Source organism: Paralichthys olivaceus, chromosome 7 (assembly GCF_024713975.1).
Source record: "Paralichthys olivaceus isolate ysfri-2021 chromosome 7, ASM2471397v2, whole genome shotgun sequence".
Lineage (NCBI taxonomy): Eukaryota > Metazoa > Chordata > Actinopteri > Pleuronectiformes > Paralichthyidae > Paralichthys > Paralichthys olivaceus.
The window spans coordinates 7,142,004-7,164,596 of NC_091099.1; the positions used below are offsets into that span (position 1 = coordinate 7,142,004).

At 42.2% G+C, this 22,593-nt stretch overlaps 1 protein-coding gene across 2 annotated transcripts in view; it reads right to left on the reverse strand.

Moving 5' to 3' along the window:
• Window positions 1-21,649, reverse strand: part of kcng4a (potassium voltage-gated channel, subfamily G, member 4a) — a 143,350-nt gene extending 121,701 nt beyond the window's left edge. Inside the window, exons 1-3 of one of the 2 annotated variants that reach the window (XM_069528152.1) lie at window positions 21,325-21,649; window positions 17,500-18,071; window positions 16,755-17,396 (exon numbers count right to left, since the gene is read on the reverse strand). In XM_069528152.1, coding sequence (XP_069384253.1) covers window positions 16,755-17,396; window positions 17,500-17,607 — 750 coding nt within the window. In that variant the 5' untranslated portion in view covers window positions 17,608-18,071; window positions 21,325-21,649. The other variant, XM_069528153.1, reaches the window with a different exon arrangement.
• Window positions 21,650-22,593: the final 944 nt, after the last annotated feature.

Genomic DNA, 22,593 nt, shown 5'->3' on the forward strand with positions numbered 1-22,593 from the left:
GGTTTTCAGCCCTAACCCTAACCCTAATCACAACCAAAAAAATCAAACAATAATCACAACCCTAACCCTACCCCTTCCAAAGGTCGTAGAAGCTCGGGGGTGGTACCAATGGATCGGGCATAGCCACATTAGTGGAGATGGAACCAACTTCCAAGTCTCTATGACCTACAGAAAAAAAGTTATTGAAGAGTATCTTGAGCTCCAATGGGTATTCATCCCTAACCCTAACCCTAATTGCAACCCTAACCCTAACCCTAATTGCAACCCTAACCCATATTAGTGATTAATTGGAATAACTCCGCGCTGCTTGCTCGAAACGTGCTGAAATTCGGTGTGGTTGTGTGGCAGGCCACCCTTTATTAATCATGAAATGCACAAGTCTCTAGGACTTTCAGAAGAAAAGTTATTCGAAAATAAAATTGTACTTTTTTTTATAGATTTGGTGGTTTCACCATTTCCAAAAGTCGTAGAAGCTCGGGGATGGTCCCAATGGATCGGGCAGAGCCACATTAGTGGAGATGGAACCAACTTCCAAGTCTCTATGACCTTCAGAAAAAAAGTTATTGAACAATATCTTGAACTCCTATAGGTTTTCAGCCCTAACCCTAACCCTAATCACAACCAAAAAATCAAACACTAATCACAACCCTAACCCTACCCCTTCCAAAGGTCGTAGAAGCTCTGGGGTGGTACCAATGGATCGGGCATAGTCACATTAGTGGAGATGGAACCAACTTCCAAGTCTCTATGACCTACAGAAAAAAAGTTATTGAAGAATATCTTGAGCTCCAATGGGTATTCATCCCTAACCCTAACCGCAACCCTAACCCTAACCCTAATTGCAACCCTAACCCATATTAGGGATTAATTGGAATAACTCCGCGCTGCTTGCTCGAAACGTGCTGAAATTTGGTGTGGTTGTGTGGCAGGCCACCCTTTATTAATCATGAAATGCACAAGTCTCTAGGACTTTCAGAAGAAAAGTTATTCAAAAATATCTTGTACTTTTTTTTATAGATTTGGTGGTTTCACCATTTCCAAAAGTCGTAGAAGCTCGGGGATGGTCCCATTGGATCGGGCAGAGCCACATTAGTAGAGATGGAACCAACTTCCAAGTCTCTATGACCTACAGAAAAAAAGTTATTGAAGAATATCTTGAGCTCCAATGGGTATTCATCCCTAACCCTAACCCTAATAGCAACACTAACCCTAATCACAACCCTAACCCTAACCCTAATTGCAACCCTAACCCTAACCCTAATTGCAACCCTAACCCATATTAGGGATTAATTGGAATAACTCTGCGCTGCTTGCTCGAAACGTGCTGAAATTTGGTGTGGTTGTGTGGCAGGCCACCCTTTATTAATCATGAAATGCACAAGTCTCTAGGACGTTCAGAAGAAAAGTTATTCAAAAATATCTTGTACTTTTTTTTATAGATTTGGTGGTTTCACCATTTCCAAAAGTCGTAGAAGCTCAGGGATGGTCCCAATGGATCGGGCAGAGCCACATTAGTGGAGATGGAACCAACTTCCAAGTCTCTATGACCTACAGAAAAAAAGTTATTGAAGAATATCTTGAGCTCCAATGGGTATTCATCCCTAACCCTAACCACAACCCTAACCCTAATAGCAACCCTAACCCTAACCCTAATCACAACCCTAACCCTAACCCTAATTGCAACCCTAACCCTAACCCTAATTGCAACCCTAACCCATATTAGGGATTAATTGGAATAACTCCGCGCTGCTTGCTCGAAACGTGCTGAAATTAGGTGTGGTTGTGTGGCAGGCCACCCTTTATTAATCATGAAATGCACAAGTCTCCAATGAGCTCCAATGGGTATTCATCCCTAACCCTAACCCTAATCACAACCCTAACCCTAACCCTGGCTGCAACCCTAACCCTAATAGCAACCCTAACCCTAACCCTAACCCTCATTTCAGCCCTAACCCTATTCACTCTAGGGTGAATAACTCTGCGCTGCTTGCTCGAAACGGGCTGAAATTTGGTGTGGGTGCGTGGCTGTCTCCCCTTTAGTATGCGTGAGATGCCCAAGTCTCTAGGACTTTCAGAAAAAAAGTTATTCAAAAATATTGTGTACTTTTTGGTTGAGATTTGGTGGTTTGACCCATTCCGGAGGTCGTAGAAGCTCGGGGATGGTACCAATGGATCGGGCATCCCCACATTAGTTCAGATGGAACCAACTTCCAAGTCTCTATGACCTTCAGAACAAAAGTTATTCAAGAATATCTTGATCTCCAATGGGTTTTCCTGATTGGAATAAAAGTGGAATATTTGTGTTCCTATAACAACTTTCTCTAACTTACAATTAAAGCTACATCATGTTTAGACTGAAACTCAAGGCTCCAGGTTTTCTTTGGCTGCAACAATTCATCCAGTGGAAATACATGTTAGTTAGTTGGTTAGTTTATTGACATGAACAGATAAAGCATTCGGGCCTAAACAATGTAAAAATTATTCATAGACAAAACAAACCCATTAGAAGAAAAAAAAAACTAAATAACACTTGATCTGTTTATGGACTGTTCAGTCTGTTTTACTGAGTATCATTGGAAACTATGGGAGTTCTACGAATTGCCGTCATGGAGTTTGTAATAATCTCTTTGGCAGCCACTCTGTACTCTGTACTGTACAAAGTAAATTTTTTGTCCACAGGGGCTAAATTTGACATTTTGAGTGTCTTTTTATGGCTTTAAGCAGTAAAAAAACTTTCAGGTGATATACAAGATCATTATGGATGCTTGTTGTGTTTTCCAACTTTCACTGTGCTTCAAATCAAGTTCTTAAAACGTGCAAACATACCAGATTTCTGTCAGAGCTGAATTTCAGCTTTTCCATCATCCTAATTAAACCACACATCTGTCATATGGCTGCTTTAAATGCAAAATGCTTGGTGACTGAGCAATAATACAAAATTAAATGTACAACATGTAGCTTTGACTGCGGCAAATAACAATGAATAATCATGATGCATTATGAGTGACCAATAGAACAACTTCCAGTTCCTCATATGTTTTTCACTCACAAGTTACAGCAGAGATGGACAAAGCTGCAGGTAAAGCGGATATGACTCATAATTAAAAGGTGACCAAGATGTCCCATTACATTAAACTGTGGATTTCACTGGGTTTGAAAATATTTGTAAACATTTGGATAAATTAAGTACAACAGTCAACAAAAAATACTTTTTAGACTTTTTAATGTAAGAACTATAATAATATAATATTTTATCTTTAATTGTCCAACGTTTGCCCTCCTTTAAGTTTTAACTTGTTGGTTGATTTTGGTTACCACCCCCTCCTGGTTCTTTGACTGAGTTCGCAGACCAGGAAACCAAAACAATGAGCTAAAAAATGCTTAGTAGAACTCAGTAGAACCAAAGGAGTAAGCAGTGTCTGTGTGACCATGCATATCACATTAAAACAGTCATTTGATCTTTTATAATTAGACACTAATTGATTAGTGGAGCTTTAAATATTGATCAATGCAGCTTTAAAACTTTACTAAACTTTACTCTACAGATGCCACATTCCATTCCACATATAAATAAAATGATGAATATCCATTTCATTGTTTGGATCACGATTGTTGCATATATCCTTGAACAATACAGCATGAAGGTCCAGATCAGCAGTGCAGCAACTGTCTGCAGCAGCAGCCCACACAGTAAAAAGTGAAACCACAATAGCTTAATCCGAACAATCCATGATTTCTCCAGAGGTCTGAAGGACTGACCGGGGGATATTGGCCTCTCAAGCTGCGGACACACAGTGTATACAAGGAGACGACACATTCAATAGTTTAATCAGTCTCTCCTTGTGAATCACCACCTCAGCCTTCAACTTAATATTAAATTTAACACCTCTCCTCCTCCATAATCTTGAGTGCGTTCCTTGAGTTCTTTTATTGTCCAAAGTCCAGTCCTGCTAAGAATTTTCATCCTTCTGTCCTGACACCTTCTCCCCCCATTTCACATGTTATGTCTCTGGTGTGCAATCCCCCCCCCCCTCATTTATTCCGTACCTCACCCTCTGCTTTCTCTCTCCCTCTCTGCCATGCTGACATTAGGCCCATCAGGGCTTTGCAACACCGTTCTCAACCTCAGAGCTATAGGCCATTTGTTACAGCTAGAAGCTTTGTACACACACACACACGCACACACACACACACACACACACACACACACACACACAATAAATACCAGCTATCTCCCTGACCTTATCTCCTCTGTACAACTCTCTCTGGAACTATTGTCAGTGACAGCTCATTTCAACAGCAACTCTGTTCACCCCCAGCAGCTGTCACACACAGGGATTCACATTATCGTCCGTATTAACACATCTCAATGTCAAATTAAGACAAAGACTGCAGCAAGGGTGCAACTCACCGTGTACCACATTTTAGCAGGAGGGACATTTAAAGTTACCACTTGGGAAACATCTATCATTATAACAGCATTTTTCCTTTTTTCAAGCATTGTTGGATAAAGCATTCAGTCTCCAAAAAAACTAAAGCACATTTCAATATGATGGAGAAACCACAAGACAATTAAACAGACTAATCTAAATTATGAATCAATGAGGGACACATACACAGAAGAAAGACATCTCCTGCAGCAACTGTCTAAAGTGCTTTTCCCACATGCAGGAAGTCAACTTGGCAGAATGGAGGTTGATATTTGAGTCATTTGTTGTAATGATACGCGAACGAGTCGAGATTCCAAAGTGGAGCTGTTTTGAAACATTAGACCGAAATGTGGTTCAAAACAGTCATGTCAGGTGACCATAGCTGAGCGCTGCCCTCGTGCTTGCAGTTCACGTTCATCATCACAAGCTTGATTGGCTGGAAAGACGTCACGTGAGAACAGATGTGTAAACACAGACGTGATCCATATTTTACATTCCAAAATACAACTGATAATACTAAGTGTCACAAAATGATCAAATTATCGTACAAATATGACACGTATCGTGGAAATACGATTATTATCGTACATCCGGCAACATAATCTGTAAATACTGATGTTTCACCCTGTTTTTATAGCATCGTGAACACTAAGTATTAAAAATCGGAAAAAAGTTAACACTTCACATCAGTGTGATAAGAACTACCTAAAATTACCAAATCGTATTTGAGAAAAATTTATTCTACTTTGACTTACTATGGCCCATGTCCTATGCACTAACATGGAGGAGGCAGGGTTTATGGTCTTAACATCGGCCAGCCATGAGGTGGCGATCTAGTCACTTTGGCTTCACACAGCTCTCATGTCGTCCATGTTTGTATAGAATCTACGACTGTGACTGACTTGTTCCAGGTTTGCTGGTGTGTTAGTGGTCACGCCACCAGGTAGAGAAGTTACCGTCGAGCAACACGTGTTTCATAAGAACATGTGGATGAACTTTGTTAACCTACTCTAACCTACATGATAGTACAAGACTGTGTCTGTGTTGGATTCTACATTTCGTAAGTTGTGACATATTGTGACGTGTCACTAAAAAGAAAAATCTTGAAATTTGATGTATGTGATGCAAGAATTTTTCAGCTCGTCTGTATCCAAGGTGCACACATTGTTATTCTTAATCTGGATTGAAGGAAAGCACATGGTTTGTTTTAATCGTTATCATTCAGACGTGACTGCTGCTCGGCTGCATCTCGCTGTGTTGCCGGCACTGGTTGAGTTTTACATTCTTGTTGAGAGCTTCTCATCTACCCTGTGACCTGGGGAGACAGCTGCTAGATGCTTCAACAGAGAGGTCACTCTGTCTGAAGTGTAAATGTGTCTTTTTATTGTTGGACAAGAGAAAGCTTCTAGAGCACTGAATTATGAATGTGTTTTTTCTACTTGTGGTTCAGATAAAGTTCCATGTCTCACTGTTGGTTATAACGACTCCTCCCATTGCCACTCGGTTCCATGAGCGCCACGTGGTCGCAGTTTTCTAACCACTGCAGAATGCAGGAGTGCACGGTTGTAAAATTTGGTAACAGTCAATTTCATTCTAAACCTTTTTTCTCAGCTGCCTCTTCATCTTTGTCTTTTTTATCTGTCTCTCAGGTGCCCATCCCCATGATGATTCAGCAATCCCTCCTGATCCAGAGGTTTTGGAAAAGAATAGATTCAGCCCATCATTCCACTTCACCTGGCAGCTGACCATGAACACATTGCATCACTGAGCACTGTTTGTCTGTCACGCTGACCCTCCGCTCACTTTTAAAGCTTCTCAAGAAGAATTGAGGACAGAGGGGATTGACGTGATGGAAACAGACACAGGAAGACAAGGAAAAAAATGTGGTTGAATGCCACACCACTGGACTCAACCTGAAATACTGCACATCAAGTGCTGTGTTCACTCGTCATGGGTTATTAAAGGACTTGTATAGTGTGACACCTCCATCCATCAACGGGTTGTTCTCCTGTAAGCTGATATCTGCATGTACGCACAAACACACAGGGTAAAGCATGTAGTTAGATATGTTTGCACCAAATTATTTTCAAGAACTGATATAGGGACCTACCGATCAATGCTGGTCAATGTCGATATATAGAAATAAGGGAGGGAAACATTTCTGAGAACCAAAATCTCGGCTGATATGTAGATATTTTTAAAAAGTGACAATGATTCAAATATGTCGATATCAAACCCATATGACAAATTAATGCAATCGAAGACAACCAATTATATAGAATAAAAATGTAATATCGGCAAACAAACGCAGCGGCCCTCTGAAATGTTATATATTGGTCGAGCAGTAATCTATAATAATAAAAGAGCTACAGACAGCCAACCAGTCGCTACTGTCCACTGACTCTATTCACCGAGCCAACCAGTTTCATCTCCATACGAGAGGCTGCCAAGCGGCCCCATCACCAACAAAGACCAACAGCTTGTTCACGCACAAACACCCTAATGGAGAAAAATGAAAGAGGGAAGGTGGGGCAGAACAGGCCGATAGACGAGAGGAGAGAACAAATGAAAAGAGAGTGGGGGGGGGGGTAAGCGGTGTGGAAGGATAGAGGAGAGAGGGATTACAAGATCGGCTGATGAGGAAAAGATGAGGTGACATCTGAAGCATGGGGATCCCTGCACTCCCCATAAGTCTCTATTCTCCATCTGTCAGGATGCTGCACGTACACACACACACACACACACACACACACTCATACACACACATTGAGGGCTTCACTTGCCAGTTTGTTCTGGTCTTTGTTTCAGGATTATTTAATCGGACATGGGATTAGAAGTAGTTGTGCATCGTTTAGCAAAAATAGATTTTGTTCAATAACCCATCCCCCATTCACACAAGACAAACAAATTTACTAAACACTTGAAATGAAGCCTCCACTTTTCTCTGACAAATGCTACAAAAGCTGCTTAGTGTCGTTCTGTTACTTCCTCATCCAATAATGTTAAGTGTGTAGTGTAAAATTAAAGTTACTGTAGTGCTGAAGTGCACACACACACACACACACACACACACAAACAAACACAGAGAGAGAGAGAGAGAGAGACAACCACTTTTACTCTCAAAAAGTTATGGAAGCAATAAACAGACTGAATAGGATTGAAAAAGAATGCACACACACCACACACACACACACGTCTGCTGCAGAGTGTGCAGGTTTGCTGCTATGAAGAAGAATGGTGACTTCAGGGCGCAGCAGCAGCGTGACGGGCGGGTGTTTGATTCCTCGATAGCTCTGAGGAGAATTGGATTCTGATGTACTGCGGTGACCAGAGAGGGCGACCCTGCAGAGGCGGACACCTGCTGCGGCGTGTAGAATCTCAGGGGAGAGAGCTGATGGTGTGTTTGCTTCGTGTTTACATGTGTGTATTTTGTGCGCTGTGTGTTTGCTTTTTATCTTCCTTGACTTTTATCATTTCCCTGCCTGTGTCATCCTCACCTGTCCAGATGGTGTCCACAGTGGTCTCTCATGTCCCACACACAGACTGTATATAAAGAAGGACCACACACAGGTCCCCAAGAGTGAAGCCCAAGCATCTTTATTACCTCTGGTGGCCGGCTGCAGTATAGATCCTTAAATCTGTCTCCTCCATGTTAGTCAGTGAGACATGGATGGATGTACTGTTCTGTGTCCAAGTGTTCATTTTTCTAGTAAGTTTAAGTTATTAGTATCTGAGCAAAGTGTTTAGAAACGTATACAGCGACTTGATCAGCTCCAGTAAATTTCTGGTTTGAGCTCACACATCCTGCAAATCCAACAATCTGCACATCTTTGTTTGTGTCTACGGAAAACACTTGAGGGATTCATCATTGTTTCCTTACTTTTCGTTTCGCTTTCGAAATATTTCGTTGTCAGGGGAGGTCAGCATGAAACTTAATAGCACAATAGTATAACTTATGTGATCAATGGGGCATTAAATTGAGTTTAAAATATATGAATACCACGGCTGTGTTGCTGTATTTGGGCAAAAATAAATGACAAATTAATTCACTCTTAGACTAGATTTCACTGTTTGCTGATCTGCCCTTGAGAAGCGAGCTGTGAGTAGCAACACTGTATATTAAACTTGGATTGCTTGTTATTTGCCTATTTTTCGAACACTGATTGTTTTCAGTGTCTGTATTTCAAGACCAAATACTGTACAACAAAACATGTTTAACAAATAAGGCAAATAAGGAATAGTTTATACATAGTATATATATAGTATTCACCACTGGTTTGTCTGTTGTAATGTTTGAATGTTCTTTTGATGCAAACCCCATAAGTTTTGATCTGATAATCTTATTTAGGGCAGAAATGCATGTTTAACCCTCAGATCTTTTTTTTGAAGAACCTTTATTTACCTTTATTAACGTTTGAGCTTTTGGTTTGGTCCATGTCCCATAAGGTGAGAGTGGAATAAACAAGGGGCTGTCAATGCAAACAAGTCGGAACTGAAGTAGGAAACTGAGAGAGGGGAACCCGAGTGCTGATAAATATGGGTAATTTTACATCTTCGTATATAAAAAGCTACAAAAGGCCTCCTCCACCTCTGCAGCTAACAGTCCTATAAAATCTCCAGTGTCACATATTCAGATCTTACGAGCCAAACTCGACTGCATTGGGCTGCGTGTGACTATGCAGTTGAATCCTGTCCCAGCATGAACAGGATAAACATCTCATACTCTGCTGTTCTCCTCCATAATCCCACTTGGCAGCCATGCAGCACATCAGAGGGAATACAGCTCATGACCAGATCGGCTGTAACAGGCAGAGAATCTGCTGGACACTGATGCGCTTAAACACTATGCATGTATACCCACAGACATGAAAACATAGGAGCGGCTTTTGTATGCTTATTATTAGTGCATGCATACTCACACTGTGGTTATTAGTATATAGTTCAACCATGTGGTGTGCAAGACTGAACAAGACATTGTCTCTGCAATACAGACATAAATGGAGAGTTGCAATTTATAAATGTAGAACTTTGACGTATACTGAGCATTATCTCAGTTCTGATAGTTATCTACTGTGCGTCATATCCCTCTGACTCTGTGAGGGTGTTTCTGTGAGACATTATGAATATCCCACTGGCTTTATCACCACTCTATGGATCTAATTTATTTTTTCTTCCTTTCCTTCATTCTCTTTCTTTCTTCCCTATTTATGTTCCCTTCATGTTCATTTAATAGAGGGTGAAATATTGAGGAGTGGGGAGATTAAATGAGGCACGTGAAGAATGTGTTCTTAATTTTGTGTCCGTGTTGTTACACACACACAAACAGGGTTAATGATTGATGATGGTGCTCTGTCTTCATGGCTTGGACGATGCTCCGAGCACACTCAGTGTAAAAAGAGACACAAACATACACAGACACAAACTGAGTCACTTAAAGCCTCACTGACAGTGCTTTGCATCTCCTGTTACAGTATCATATCTCAGGTGTCAGAGTGAATTATATTAGGTATTATAAAATGATATGCTGGGAAGAGCTCTGATTGCATTATGCTTACTCAAAGTGACCAGGATGAGAAGCAGCACCTTAAATCTGAGGCCACGGTTCTCTTTCCAAGTTGGGATGAGTTGGTGCCTCAAGTGGAAGGAGTTTAAGCTTGTTCACGAGTGAGAGGAGGATGGAGCTGAAGATGGGCAGGTGGATCGGTGCAGCATCAGCAGTAATGTAGGCATTATAGCAAACTGTAGCAGTGAAGAGGGAGCTGAGCTGGAAGGCAAAGCTTTAGATTTTACTTTCGCACTGACACTCATGAGCTCTGGGAAGTGATCGAAAGATTTTATATTCATTTTGGCTAGGGAACTCCACCCGATCCCCCGGGAGGATGGATGGACGGATGGATGGATGGATGGATGAATAGATAAATAGATGAATAGATAGATGGATGGATGGATGGGTGGATGGATGAATAGATAAATAGATTAATAGATAGATGGATGGATGAATAGATAGATGGATGGATGGATGGATTGATAGATGGATGGATGGATGGATGGATGGATGGATTGATAGATGGATGGATAGATGGATGGATGGATGGATGGAGGGATGGAGGGAGGGATGGATGAATAGATAAATGGATGAATAGATAGATGGATGGATGGATTGATGCCAGTAGCATGCATTGTTTAGTGACAGCGCAACTGAGGTTTTGGAGCAGTGAAGAAGATTCCAGAGTGAAGAAACTTTATCGAGGTGAAACTTAAAAGATGTTGCATTTGATCGCTGCATGATGTGCAGAACTTGCCGATGTCTGACCCAGCATCCTGCAGCATCATCATTTCTGAGGCATTTCCTTTACTGGCATCATCATTGGAACATCTCTATCATTAATTTATTATTATTTCACTGGACTTCATCTGCAAAAACTGGGCTGTTGTAAAACATACTGTAGTACATGCATGTCTTGTGCTCTGCTAATGTGTGATGTGTGTCTGCTCTTCATCAAGTGCCAAGGATTTGGTCTCAGACACTGTTTAAAGTTTGAACAGCTCCACTGGGAGAGAAAGGAGAGAAAGGAGGATCCATGGCTGGTTTAGTGTTTCCTCTCCTCTTGTTATCTCCTGGTCCTTCACTGCAACCCACGCACACTCCTCTTATTTCCTCCTTCTGATACGTAAAGAATTACCTAATCTTCCTCTCAGACGTCACAAGACACATTATCTCCGTCCGTCTCCTTCTCCCTTCTTTTTTTTTGTCTTTGGATTAGAATGAGAAGTCACACACCTTAATAATCACTTACCTAGACAGGTTTTGTGGTTCAATAAGATTATTGACAAGTCTCTGCCTGAGAACAAGTGGATAGTCAATCAGGAAACGTGTTAAAACTAACAATCTAAAGCTTAAGTCATGCTGTCTGCTACTCTGTCTCTCTCAGTCACTTTCTCTGCCCCTCTCTCTCGTTCTCTGCTTGGGATTGATGTACTGGGACGTAATTATTGAACAGCAAATCCCACTCCAGTTTATGGCATTTGGGACATAAAACGGTCACTTCAATTACTCCCCAGGCCAGAATACAACTGAATTAGGAAAAGGGGAGCAAATCTGACTGGCTGTCCGAAAATACACCATCAACCGGTGAGAATATTAAAAGACGAGAACCTCTGAGAGCACAGCACTTTGATGCATGATAGCAAAAAAACTAATTCAGCTTTTCTGCAAAGTATTATTCAGAAACACAGGGTATATAATAATGTGCGGTGGTGTTTTCCAGAAAGGGTTTAAAAAATGTGTCATGTTCTTTATAATCTAAACACTGCTGTTACCCTTCCAGAGATTTGACTCACGTTTCTTTGAATAACATGGAAACTAGAATCGTCAAAGTGACCCCCGACGCTACAGCTCCACTGCTGCTATACAAAGAGCTCAACGTAGAACCCCAGAACTGGAGAATCTGTAGTTGTGGTGAACGCACGTGATGTCATGAAAGTATTGACTTTGTGATCAATGTCACTATGCTGCTGTAGCTACAAAGCGCTGGTGACCTGTTTATTTAGTTTGAATTATTGAACGTATTCTGTGTCCAAATCGCATGATTGAGCCCTTAACAATACACCGATATGATGAAGAGCTCTTTGGTTTTGTGAGCCACAGACAGACAGACTTCTGAATTTCTGTAGATATTTGATAGATGATGTTGATTGAAATGGTAAAGAAGAAGAGAACGCATCCGCCATTGAATGATTTCTATAAAGGGCTATGACCAGAAAGAAAATACTTGAAGTTTAGTCCACGCTTTCATTGAAATACTGAAGGCAAGGTCATGATTATTCCCATTGCATACATCTTTTTTCATCTCTGGTTCCATTCTGATTCAATTTCTACAATAAATGTATTATTTAATATGAATCATAAGCATAAAAGAAACTTTGCCTTGATTCCCTCACCCCCCAGAGAGAAGTGAGAGTTTTTACATAGACAGCAGAAGACTCAAACAAAGCAGAGATAAACACCCACAGCAAGAGATGGAGGAATGATGTAGCAGTTATCAGAGGGATTGAAACTGAGCCGTGAGATAAAGACCAGCACCACAGCCGTTCACTCACAGCCATATACTGCACATCCAGATGTGCTGTACAATAGAAGGGATAAACTGAGGACAGAACAGAAACACATAGCAATGGAGACAGAACACAAAGAATTAGGAGGAGAGGAAAAAACAAAGCAGTGTTTATCAGGGTTGTGTCGAGTCAGCACACCTGCATCCCCTGACAGGCAGGTGAACCCCACCACACACACACACTGTTATTCTAGTGTCTGCTGTAACCATAACCATAACCATAGTTAGCAGTATTATGTAATGACTACTCTACGGATTTCCATGGAACTTAATGGAATGATGCAGTGTGAGTCAGGGAGGAGCCCGTTAAATTTTTGTGCGGATCGGGATCAGGGGGCAGAGCCAGGGGACTGATATTTATTTGTGCAAATTGGTGCAGATCCAAGCACAGATCTGTGTGTAGTGAATTTAAATGTGGTTTCACAAGGGGACTGTTGTGCCTTGGCTCTCAGTGCCATTCTTGTTTCTTATTTAATACGAGTCATGTCCTGTTCAAGTTTCTCTGGACCTTATCCAAGTCCTTTAATATTGGGGATCCGCCAGTTCCAAGTCTGATCTCACACTTTATGTTGATTAAATAGCCTTTGTAACTGACACACTGACAGGATACAGCTGTAGACAATTAGCTCCTTGTTCCAAAAATATAAAATCTGTAAGCTTAATTTATGGTTATGACATAAATGAAATTTGATTTTGAACAATACAATCCCTCTTACATGTAATTGCACGAAATGAAAAGGTAAGCCATCTCAATCTGCCGAATTTGTTGGAACTGCAAAAATGTGTCACTACCCAGGACAGCTGGGTGCAGGGAGAACACAAACATCCAGGTTAAATTTAGGTCTGTCGACAAGTTATTTAGTTATAGTTGATTTGGCAGCAACGCTCCCAGCAGATACGTACCTGCATTAGTAAACCTGTAGATCATCATCACGCTGTAGAAAACGTCACAATTCAGTGCACATTGTGTTTACCTCCTACTTCCTTTCCATCAGAATGTCACTCTCATCTCTTATTAATTCAGTCTGTTGATCTTTAGACCTTACCCTCTATTTGCCCTTCTCCTCCTCCCTCTCCCACTAACTTTATCTCTCCCTTCATGCTCCTAACTCAAACAGAGGCAGGCAGGGAACCAGAATGAATGATGAGTGGATGAGGGAATTTCGGCCCAGTCCAGCACAAAGGGGACCAAAGACAAATAGCCGGTCCATGAAAATTAAAGATGACAGGAGTTCTGATGCTCCTGCCTCACCGAGCTCGCCAGACCCAGAGGATTCAGTTCAGTGGTCGAACTGGGGGGAGTAGTGCAGCTCAGGAGCATGCATTAAAAAACATGGGAGCAGCAGATGGGTTTGTTTACCTTTGGAGAGGGCAACCATCCTCCTTCAAAGAACGAGCAGAGACGTGCTAAGAAAGAGTTGGACAGACACACACACTCTCCTTAAAGGCTTTATAACCCATAGGCTCTTCACAACGTGGTCTGATGTAACAACACACGTGAAGAGGCGACAAATCCAATGTCCCATTTATGTTAGATACATGTACAGAAAGAAATGTTCACTTGTTTCTCATTTTATCTTCCGTAAGTTTACGTACTTGGAAAACACCAAATGTAGCCAACAGTTCAGACGAGATGACGACGTTGCATCATGTGGAAAAAATCTCCACAAAGAATTCACCATTCACATGATGCAATGACTCACATCATTGTCACAACTTCCCTCAGTGATGCCAAGTTTGCTGTGGTCAGAAACTGTCCACTCTCCATCCCCCTCTAGTGGATGTACTGCTTAACAACCATGCCAATGTAAAGGATGCACGGATGTATGAGGGCAGCGTTCGAATGGGACGTATATCTTTAATTACGCAAAGTCAATAGATAACCTTCAGATGTCATTACAATATACAAAGTCCTCACAAGGCAGTAAGATGTCAACCATGCACACAAATACACACCTACGATGCCAAAATGTAGAGAACCATATACAAAACTAAGCTTTTACCTAATAGCACTTGTCTGCAACAAATGAATATAGAATCATAATTGTGTGTGTGTGTGTGTGTGTGTGTGTGTGTGTGTGTGTGTGTGTGTGTTTGTGGCTAGCTGAGTTGTATCCCTGTAGGGATTTTCACTCCTTGTCACTGTTGCTGTGTTTACTCGAGAGAATTACACACAGGAAAGCTCAATTTCCTATTTTCATTCAGAGATGCAGCGATGATACGACATGTCAGGAAATACACTGGTAATACAGTGAGTGCACAGAAAATAAATCTGATTCCCTTATGCTCTTCTTATTCGCACAGATTTGTCTGATCATGGTGAATGTGTTCATGCAGTGTTTTTCTAGTCTTATCCACCACTCAAAGTGCTTTACAGTACAAGTCCCATTCACCTGTTTACACACACTTTCATGCAGTGCTTCTATCCACAGTGCTTTTTTCCCCCATCACACCGTTCTTACACGGTCGGGACAGCTGTCAGTGGCAATTTGGAGTTCGGAATGTTGCACAGGGACTCTTCACAATGCAGAGGAGCTGAACCACTGACCTTCATGTGAGTGGACGACCCTCTCTACCCTGTCTATCTCCTGGGCCACAGCCTATCAACTGTAAGAGGTCCACATCAAAGGCACCACCCAGTCCAACAAGTGTTCAAGCATCCTTAAGACTCTGTCCAATCGGCTCTTCCATCTGCGTTCCTATGACTGTCACCGATGACTGGACTCCTCCCGGCAGGGCTCTCTAAATCCTCTCTTAAGCCTTTGCAACTCATCAAGCATTCAGCAGCCAGTGTCCTCCATCTCCCTAAATTCTCCACTCTCTGTGGTCTGTGACTGTTCATATCAAAATCAATGCAGTGCGCTGCTGTTGATGACTCGTCAACAAGCCTCTGTTGATGTGTCTTGAGTTTTCATGCAACAACCAGTCTCTGCAGACATACAGGACCTATATAATCATATGGGCAACATTTTCTTGATGCAGGGATTAACTGTCCAGTGTGTAAGATTTAGGTGGAAGGGAACTATTGGCAGAAATTGAATGTAGAATAATCCTCATGATGTTTTCACTAGTTCGTTTCATCTAAATTGTATGAATTGTAGTTTTCTTTACCCCAGGAAAGGCCCTTTATATTTAAATACTTTATATTTACATCGAGGGGACCCTCTCTACGGAGGCTGCCATGTTTTTGAGTCAAGACTGGACAAACTAAACACCTTTAGAGTTTTTATGACAATTAAAGGCTACCACAGTTTCTGTTTCATGTTTGGGAGGGGAGGGTGAGGGTAGGGGTGTTCAGCTGCAACATGTAATTTCAACACTTGATATCACAAAATTCTACACACTGTAAATTTAAATGAAAGTTTGGTGAAAATACATAGAGATTTATTCTTTGCCTGAAGGAAAACTGTATTTGTAATTTCATTTAATTAGCGGGAACCATTCATGACTAAGTAGTGGATATGCTGCAGTAAAATTTTAGTTAGAGGGCAACAGAGAACTGGAGACTGAATCAAATACAGAGAGAATGAAATACAGAGAGCTGCATCAGTTACAGTGAATGTGTGTGTAGACGTGGCTGCAAGTGCACGTTTCTGTGTGTTCCTACATGTGCAACCTTTCCCAACTGTAAGTGTGTCTACTCACGTGCAAACCTTTATGCATGCAACTTTCTTTTGTGTAAGATACAGTGAGACTATTTCATTATTCCCCAGTGTTTGCTGAGAGATAGTGCAGGCCTCAGCGAGCAGCTTGGGCTTCATTATCCTGTGCAGCTATGGATAGACACAGGGTAGACGTGCACAGCCATCACTCTCTCACACACGCACGCACACACACACGCACACGCACACACACGCGCACACACACACACACACACACACACCGGGAAAGAGGGTTTGATGCCAATATGTTTATAAATTTGAGAAACAAAAATTGAAGGCTGATTTTTTCAGGATTACAATATCTCCCTAAATCAGAAATAAATAAGACAAGAATCTTATGCATTTGTTGTTTTCTCAGCTCTGACGTGCTGTAGACATACTGTAAAAAAAAAAACCTGGTAAAATTTGGCCATAATTTCAAATAAAAAGTGTTGCAGATTATGATGATAATCCCGTTTTTCACGTTTAAATTATGAGCATCTCTGTAACTTCACGACCACTTTGTCTTTGAGCAGAAAAGTACTGTGTTCACACTCTGGCTCACTCACCCTGTCTTCTTCCTCTCTGAGGTCGGGCATGGTGCTGATGCACAAACTGACAACAGTGACCACAACCATGATCACCGACATGCAGGCGAAGATCTTCCCCGGTAAACCAGATTGTGGATTTTCCATCATATCTCGCAGCCAGTTCATCGTCTTGCGGTACCTTGTTTCCTCTACCGGCACACGCTGCATGGCATTTCTTTGTCTGCACTCCTCCTCGCGACGCTCCTGCTCGTGCACCTCCTCGATGCGCGTGTACATCTTCCTCTTGCAGCAGCGCTCCATGTATGCCATCTCGACACCCCAGTAGGTCAGTTCATCGTGCAGGGAGAGGACGCACATCTCACGCAGCAAGCGCAGCTTCCCAGCAGCCAGGAAGTTGAGGATGACCCTGAAGGCGGACGGTGAGCGGTCGAAGAAGAACTCCTTGTGAGTTTCGTCATAGTCGTCACAGACACTGGCGATGTCTTCAGGGGACCGGCAGCCACAGAGTCGGCCAAGTCGGGTGAGGGGGAATTGCTCCAGGGTGCTCCAAGGGAAGGTGTAGCGATTCCCCCCAACATTGATCACTGCTAGCAGGCCATGGTCGACGGACACCAGGTCCTCTGGCCGCCGGATGAATTGAGCCCTCTGGTAGTACACACCCTGGAGATCAAAAAAAAAAAAGCTTCAATGAATGAGCATCTCATCTCAGATATTTGTTTCCAGAACTTCATCACTAATATGATTTGATCAATATTTTTCATACCTTGATAGTCTCAGTTTCAGGGATCTCTGTGAAGATGCGGTCGAGACTGCTGTCATCGCTGACGGACAGATTGCTGAAGTCATGGTTGGCGTTGCTGATGATGGGCATGGTGGCATCTGGAAAGCACGCTGCTCCGGACTGGGCAGCTTAAACCAGGTGATGATGGCAGAAGGAAGCTAAAAACGTTTTAGTCTCAGGACACAACAGTCTTTTCTGTGCTGCAGCGACTCACATTAAAACTTGTCCATGAGAAACACTATGCAGTCACAGCGCAGGTCGACTGAACAAAGGCAAAGTGAACAAAAATAAAAACGTCTGTAGTTTTGATTTCAGTGTCTTTGGTCTCACAGCTCCTGCATAACAAGGAGGTTTCTATTCCCTCAGTGACAGATGAGCTATGGCCTTAGATTCCAACCAACAGAGCAAAAAACCAGGGAGGAGAGTCAAGAAACCCGCTGTCACAGTGGAGCGGGACTGGGTTTGAAGTTGCCGTCAGAGGTCTGCAGTAGACTCAGCTGGTGCCTCAGGATTCGGCATCAGATCAGTGGGTAATCCTGGGCTGAAGTGAGAGTCTGAAGAAGGAAAGCCCAAATAGAGAGAATGGGTTAGGATTGATACATTGGCTGATAGCTACACAAGATAAGTCAAGGAGCCCAATGTGATGTGTCCAGGGACTGAGGGGGGATTGTCTGTGTCGTTGCAGCAGGATTAGGGAGGGCATGGACATGTGGTCCCATCATGCAGCCACTGAGAGAGAGAAAGACATATGAGAGAGAGAAATGGCAGGATGGAGAGACGATGGATTGAGGTAGGTGTCACGAGACAAAGGAAGAATGAGACTTAGCACAAACAAAGGTTGAGGAGGAGACCGCAGCGTTCCACCCTCCATGTTTCACCTCCTTTCAGCAAGAAACAAGACGGATCAGCTCTGCAGCTATAAAAGGGCAGTCGCTGTCGCTAGCAGAGGACTTCAACTGACAGCAAAGGAATTTACGGCCAAATCAGATCACATTAACAGCGGCATGGCTGGTTTCCTTGGCACAGGTGTAGGAAAATGTGGGGAATAACAGCAGAAAAGAACATTCAGGTTGTTCACACTTCCACTGAGTTATTGGCTGTCAAAGATTCTTGCAATACGAAAAAGCACCAAAGTTTCTCTTCTTGGCAACGCGATTGCCCTGAAACTTACTGGCACTGCTCACTGTGACGGTTGCCCAGAATGGTTTGCTGTGTGTTGAAGCCTTTAATAGTTGTGGTTAATTTTTAAACTGGGCCCTATTATCACGTCGTTTATCATTCACTGACTGTGGCTAACTCACAGTTCATCGAAGACCAGCTGCTTGGAAGCAGTGAAGGAGAACATGAAAAAGACCTATTGCACTTTTCTGACATCAGTGTTATTAATACACTTGATTAAGAAAACATATCTATTTAGCCATCGTCTATGCTGTTTCATCTATACAACTCTAAACATCTGCGTCCTGAGGACCTGGTGTCTATTCACACTATCACTATTTACTTTTTTTCATTTTTGTTATTGCTGTTTGTCTGTTTGCAGGATTGAGTGAAAATCTCTGGACTGATCTTACTGAAACTTGGTGGAAGGGTGGCGGCAAAGAAAGAAACCATTAACTTTTGGATTAGATTCGATTAAAATGGCAGATCCAGTATTTCTTTTTCTACTTTCTTTAACGATGTAAAACAGGGCGTTTTTGGGAATTTCTCAAGAAGTAAGAGATCTTTATGAAAACAACCAGGCAAGTGTTGAGTGCTAGTTGGATTTTGTGAATCAATAAAAGCATTTTCAGGTTACTGAATGGTAACAAATATCCCTTTCAACTATATCAGAGAACTCATACTATACCTGTGTTTCATTAAAGCAGTACCTACACATGGTTTATATAACTGATCTCATGTATATATTAGGGGATTAAGTGCTGGAGGTATGCCCTTGGTGTTTACTGCTTTTTTATTTCATTATTACAGAACAAAGGTTTTACAACATACAAACTGTAAAGATCTTTCATATTAACGTTCCACTGGTGTCTTTGTGATGGAGTTTTACAAGCTTTCCATTACTCCCATCTTTCATTCAGAATATGTGGTGATTCCGAGCATTTGATGTAGTGGGTGAGTGTGTTTTCGGTGTTGAATGGTTTGGTGGCAAATGATGAAAGAGTCAGGCCTGGGTAGAAACAGCTGGCGTTATCCTCTGAGACTCATTGTTCTGTTGTGTCCAGCTACTAACAATAAAGCGGACTTACATTTGGCCGGCTGCCTTGCACTGTCCTCCCTGCCAGCTTGTGTTGTGAATGTACAGCTACAACAGATTTTCTACACATGCAACAGCAATTTAGGTTAAGCTGGAAGCTCTAAAGGCAATTCTACACTTTTCTACACATTTCTAAACACATATGTACGTACTCATTTCCCTGCACTAATACGACCCTCATCTGTCACTGAGATCAGCCCTGACACAACTATTCACAATCAGTCCCACCAACACTTTGCACTGTAAGAAGAATTCCATCAACAGTCGCCACATTATCCCACAGTAACAGTAACAGTAACTTATTGGATGTGTGACCGGACGGCTCAGACAGTTTGAAGCATTGGACCGCACCACCATGCGTCACTAATTTAGATCCAGAGAGATAGGATCCTGTACTGGAGGAACCAATATATCACTTCTGTCACCATGCTGGTGTTTCATTTCCACCTCACAGCGGGGGCAGAGCACGATAAACTATTTATTAATCGATTTGTATTCCCTGTGGATGTGGCTGGTTTTTCCTGGTGGACAGTTAATTGGAGGAGGTGTTCTGAGCAGCACACATGGTGTTTTCCAGCCTCTCCGGCTCTGCACTGGACGGACCGCTGGGGACGGATATCAGAGGGGGACGTAAACTCACTTCATTCTAATCTGGAGTTTGTAATGGTTGACATTTTTACAAGATGGATTGATTTTAAACAAATTAACAAACTCATATTGAAGTTGGATGAAACATTTGAGTGTGAGCAATAAACCAATCACACATTTTGAATGTATGTCTGTTTATAGAGAGATGGTGTTTTTTTTAAATTACTTTTTTATTCAATGGTCGGATCCTTCTGTTCAGCTCTCAGTCAGTGGGCTTATATTATATTCATGGGAATGTCAACAGTGACTGCATTTGCCAGGAGCTATTGGAGAGACCCACGTCTTGTATGGATCTGGTTGCTTTAATGCACCACAGGAAAACTCTCTCTCTCTCTCTCTCTAATCAACTTGCAAACACACACACACACACACACACACACACACACACACACACGCTCTTTTGCGCCTTTATCAGGCAATTAATTACACATGTTTAATTAAGATTCCATACCGATAATGTGCTGAGATGATTGTGTGGAAAAGGAAAATGCATGTTTAAATATGTTAGACGTCTCAAAGTCAAATGTTGTTGAAGGACATGTAACATCCCATTAAAACCACTGACTAATTCAAAATGTAGATGCATCCACTTCAAATCGAACACTCACAGCCCATATTAACAATGAGTCCTGTTCGACTGGATGTTGCAGTGTGGACAGACACCAGCATGTTTTATTTGATCACAGCACATGATAACTTCAGACACATCTAAGGCTACAGCTCGAGCCCCCGCAGACATCAGTGCAACTTATGAAGTGCAGCTTACCATCCTGACACCACACGTCCGAAACTAGCCCGGTGTGAAATCCCCCTTTTGTGCCTCGCGGTCCCTCCGATCAAACCAGGCTGTCAGCGATCATTGCCGAGCGACACATTTTAAGAATTATAATGAAGACCACACAAACCTCTCCGGGGTCCGCATCATCCAAGCCCGAGGGAGGCGCACAGAGAGTCCGGACACGCCAGAGATGGCAGCGGGGTTGGAGACTTGGTGCGATGAAAGTGTCCCGTTACAGCTCGGTTAGTGGTGGTGCTGCAGGAGGAGGGGGAGGAGGAGGAGAGGAGGAGGAGCAGGGGAGGGAGGGAGTCGCGGTGCACAACAGAGGAGACTCCACCGGGTACCCAAGTTCAAGTTTGCGTAAAGGCGACGACAAGCGCAGCACTGTCCGTGCGCATGGGAGTTCAGGGTGAGAGGATAAAGGCATTTTAATAAAACTGCAAGAGAAGAATGGCTCTTCAGAGTTCGCTCCAAATCTTTTCTTGTGCCTTTAGATGATATAAAAATCGAAGGACACTGAGGAGATGCTCATACGCAGATCGCTTCTGTGCGCAACAGGGGGCGCGGTTCCCTCCGAAATTACCTTGAGTAAAGGGTTTGCTTAGAAATCTGCAGTGAAGCACCAAGAGCCTGGTGTTAGTTCTTCATGCTGAAAGTAAATGTTTGGTCGTTTTCAACATGAAGTCTGAATGACACGATCCCATCTTACCCCTGCACATTTTGTGAATATATGAAACATTTGCTTTGAGCACAAAACCACCTTTTCTCAGAACTTTAAGTTTAAGCTTTAGACCTATTAAAGTTATTTTCGTATCATAATATTGTGTTTTTTAATGCATGAAAGATGCATGTTATGTAAAATGAATGTCTTATATCTCATGTGTTTGGCATGACACACAAATAGAAACCAAATAATGAATGCCACAAGGGCGATATGGCAAAAAAGAAAATGGAATAAAAGTGGGATAAATTAATGTTATTCAGAACCAAAACTAGTGACAAAGTAAAATGAATAAATATTTAAAAAAAATCATATCAGTTGGTTGAGGTTTTAAAATCTTTTTGAATTACAGACTCTGGCAAAACAAACACAAACAAATCTGAGGTAGAGCATCAAAACCAATTAACGCCATGCTTACACAATGCCTATAGCAATATATCAATTGAGCATTTGATGAAACTCTGAAGAAAAAGTTTGTTTCAAGTAGAAGGGGAGGTTACACACTGTTTATAAGTGACACTGAACAGCTGGACAAACTCTTGGCTGTGTGATAAGTAAACAGACCACAGTGTTCAGGCCTGACTTTGAAAACTCTGACCGTTCCAGATCAAAACATGCAGAAGCCCCTCACGCCAACTTCTGCGAAACCGGCACCGAACTTGCACACGGTCAAAG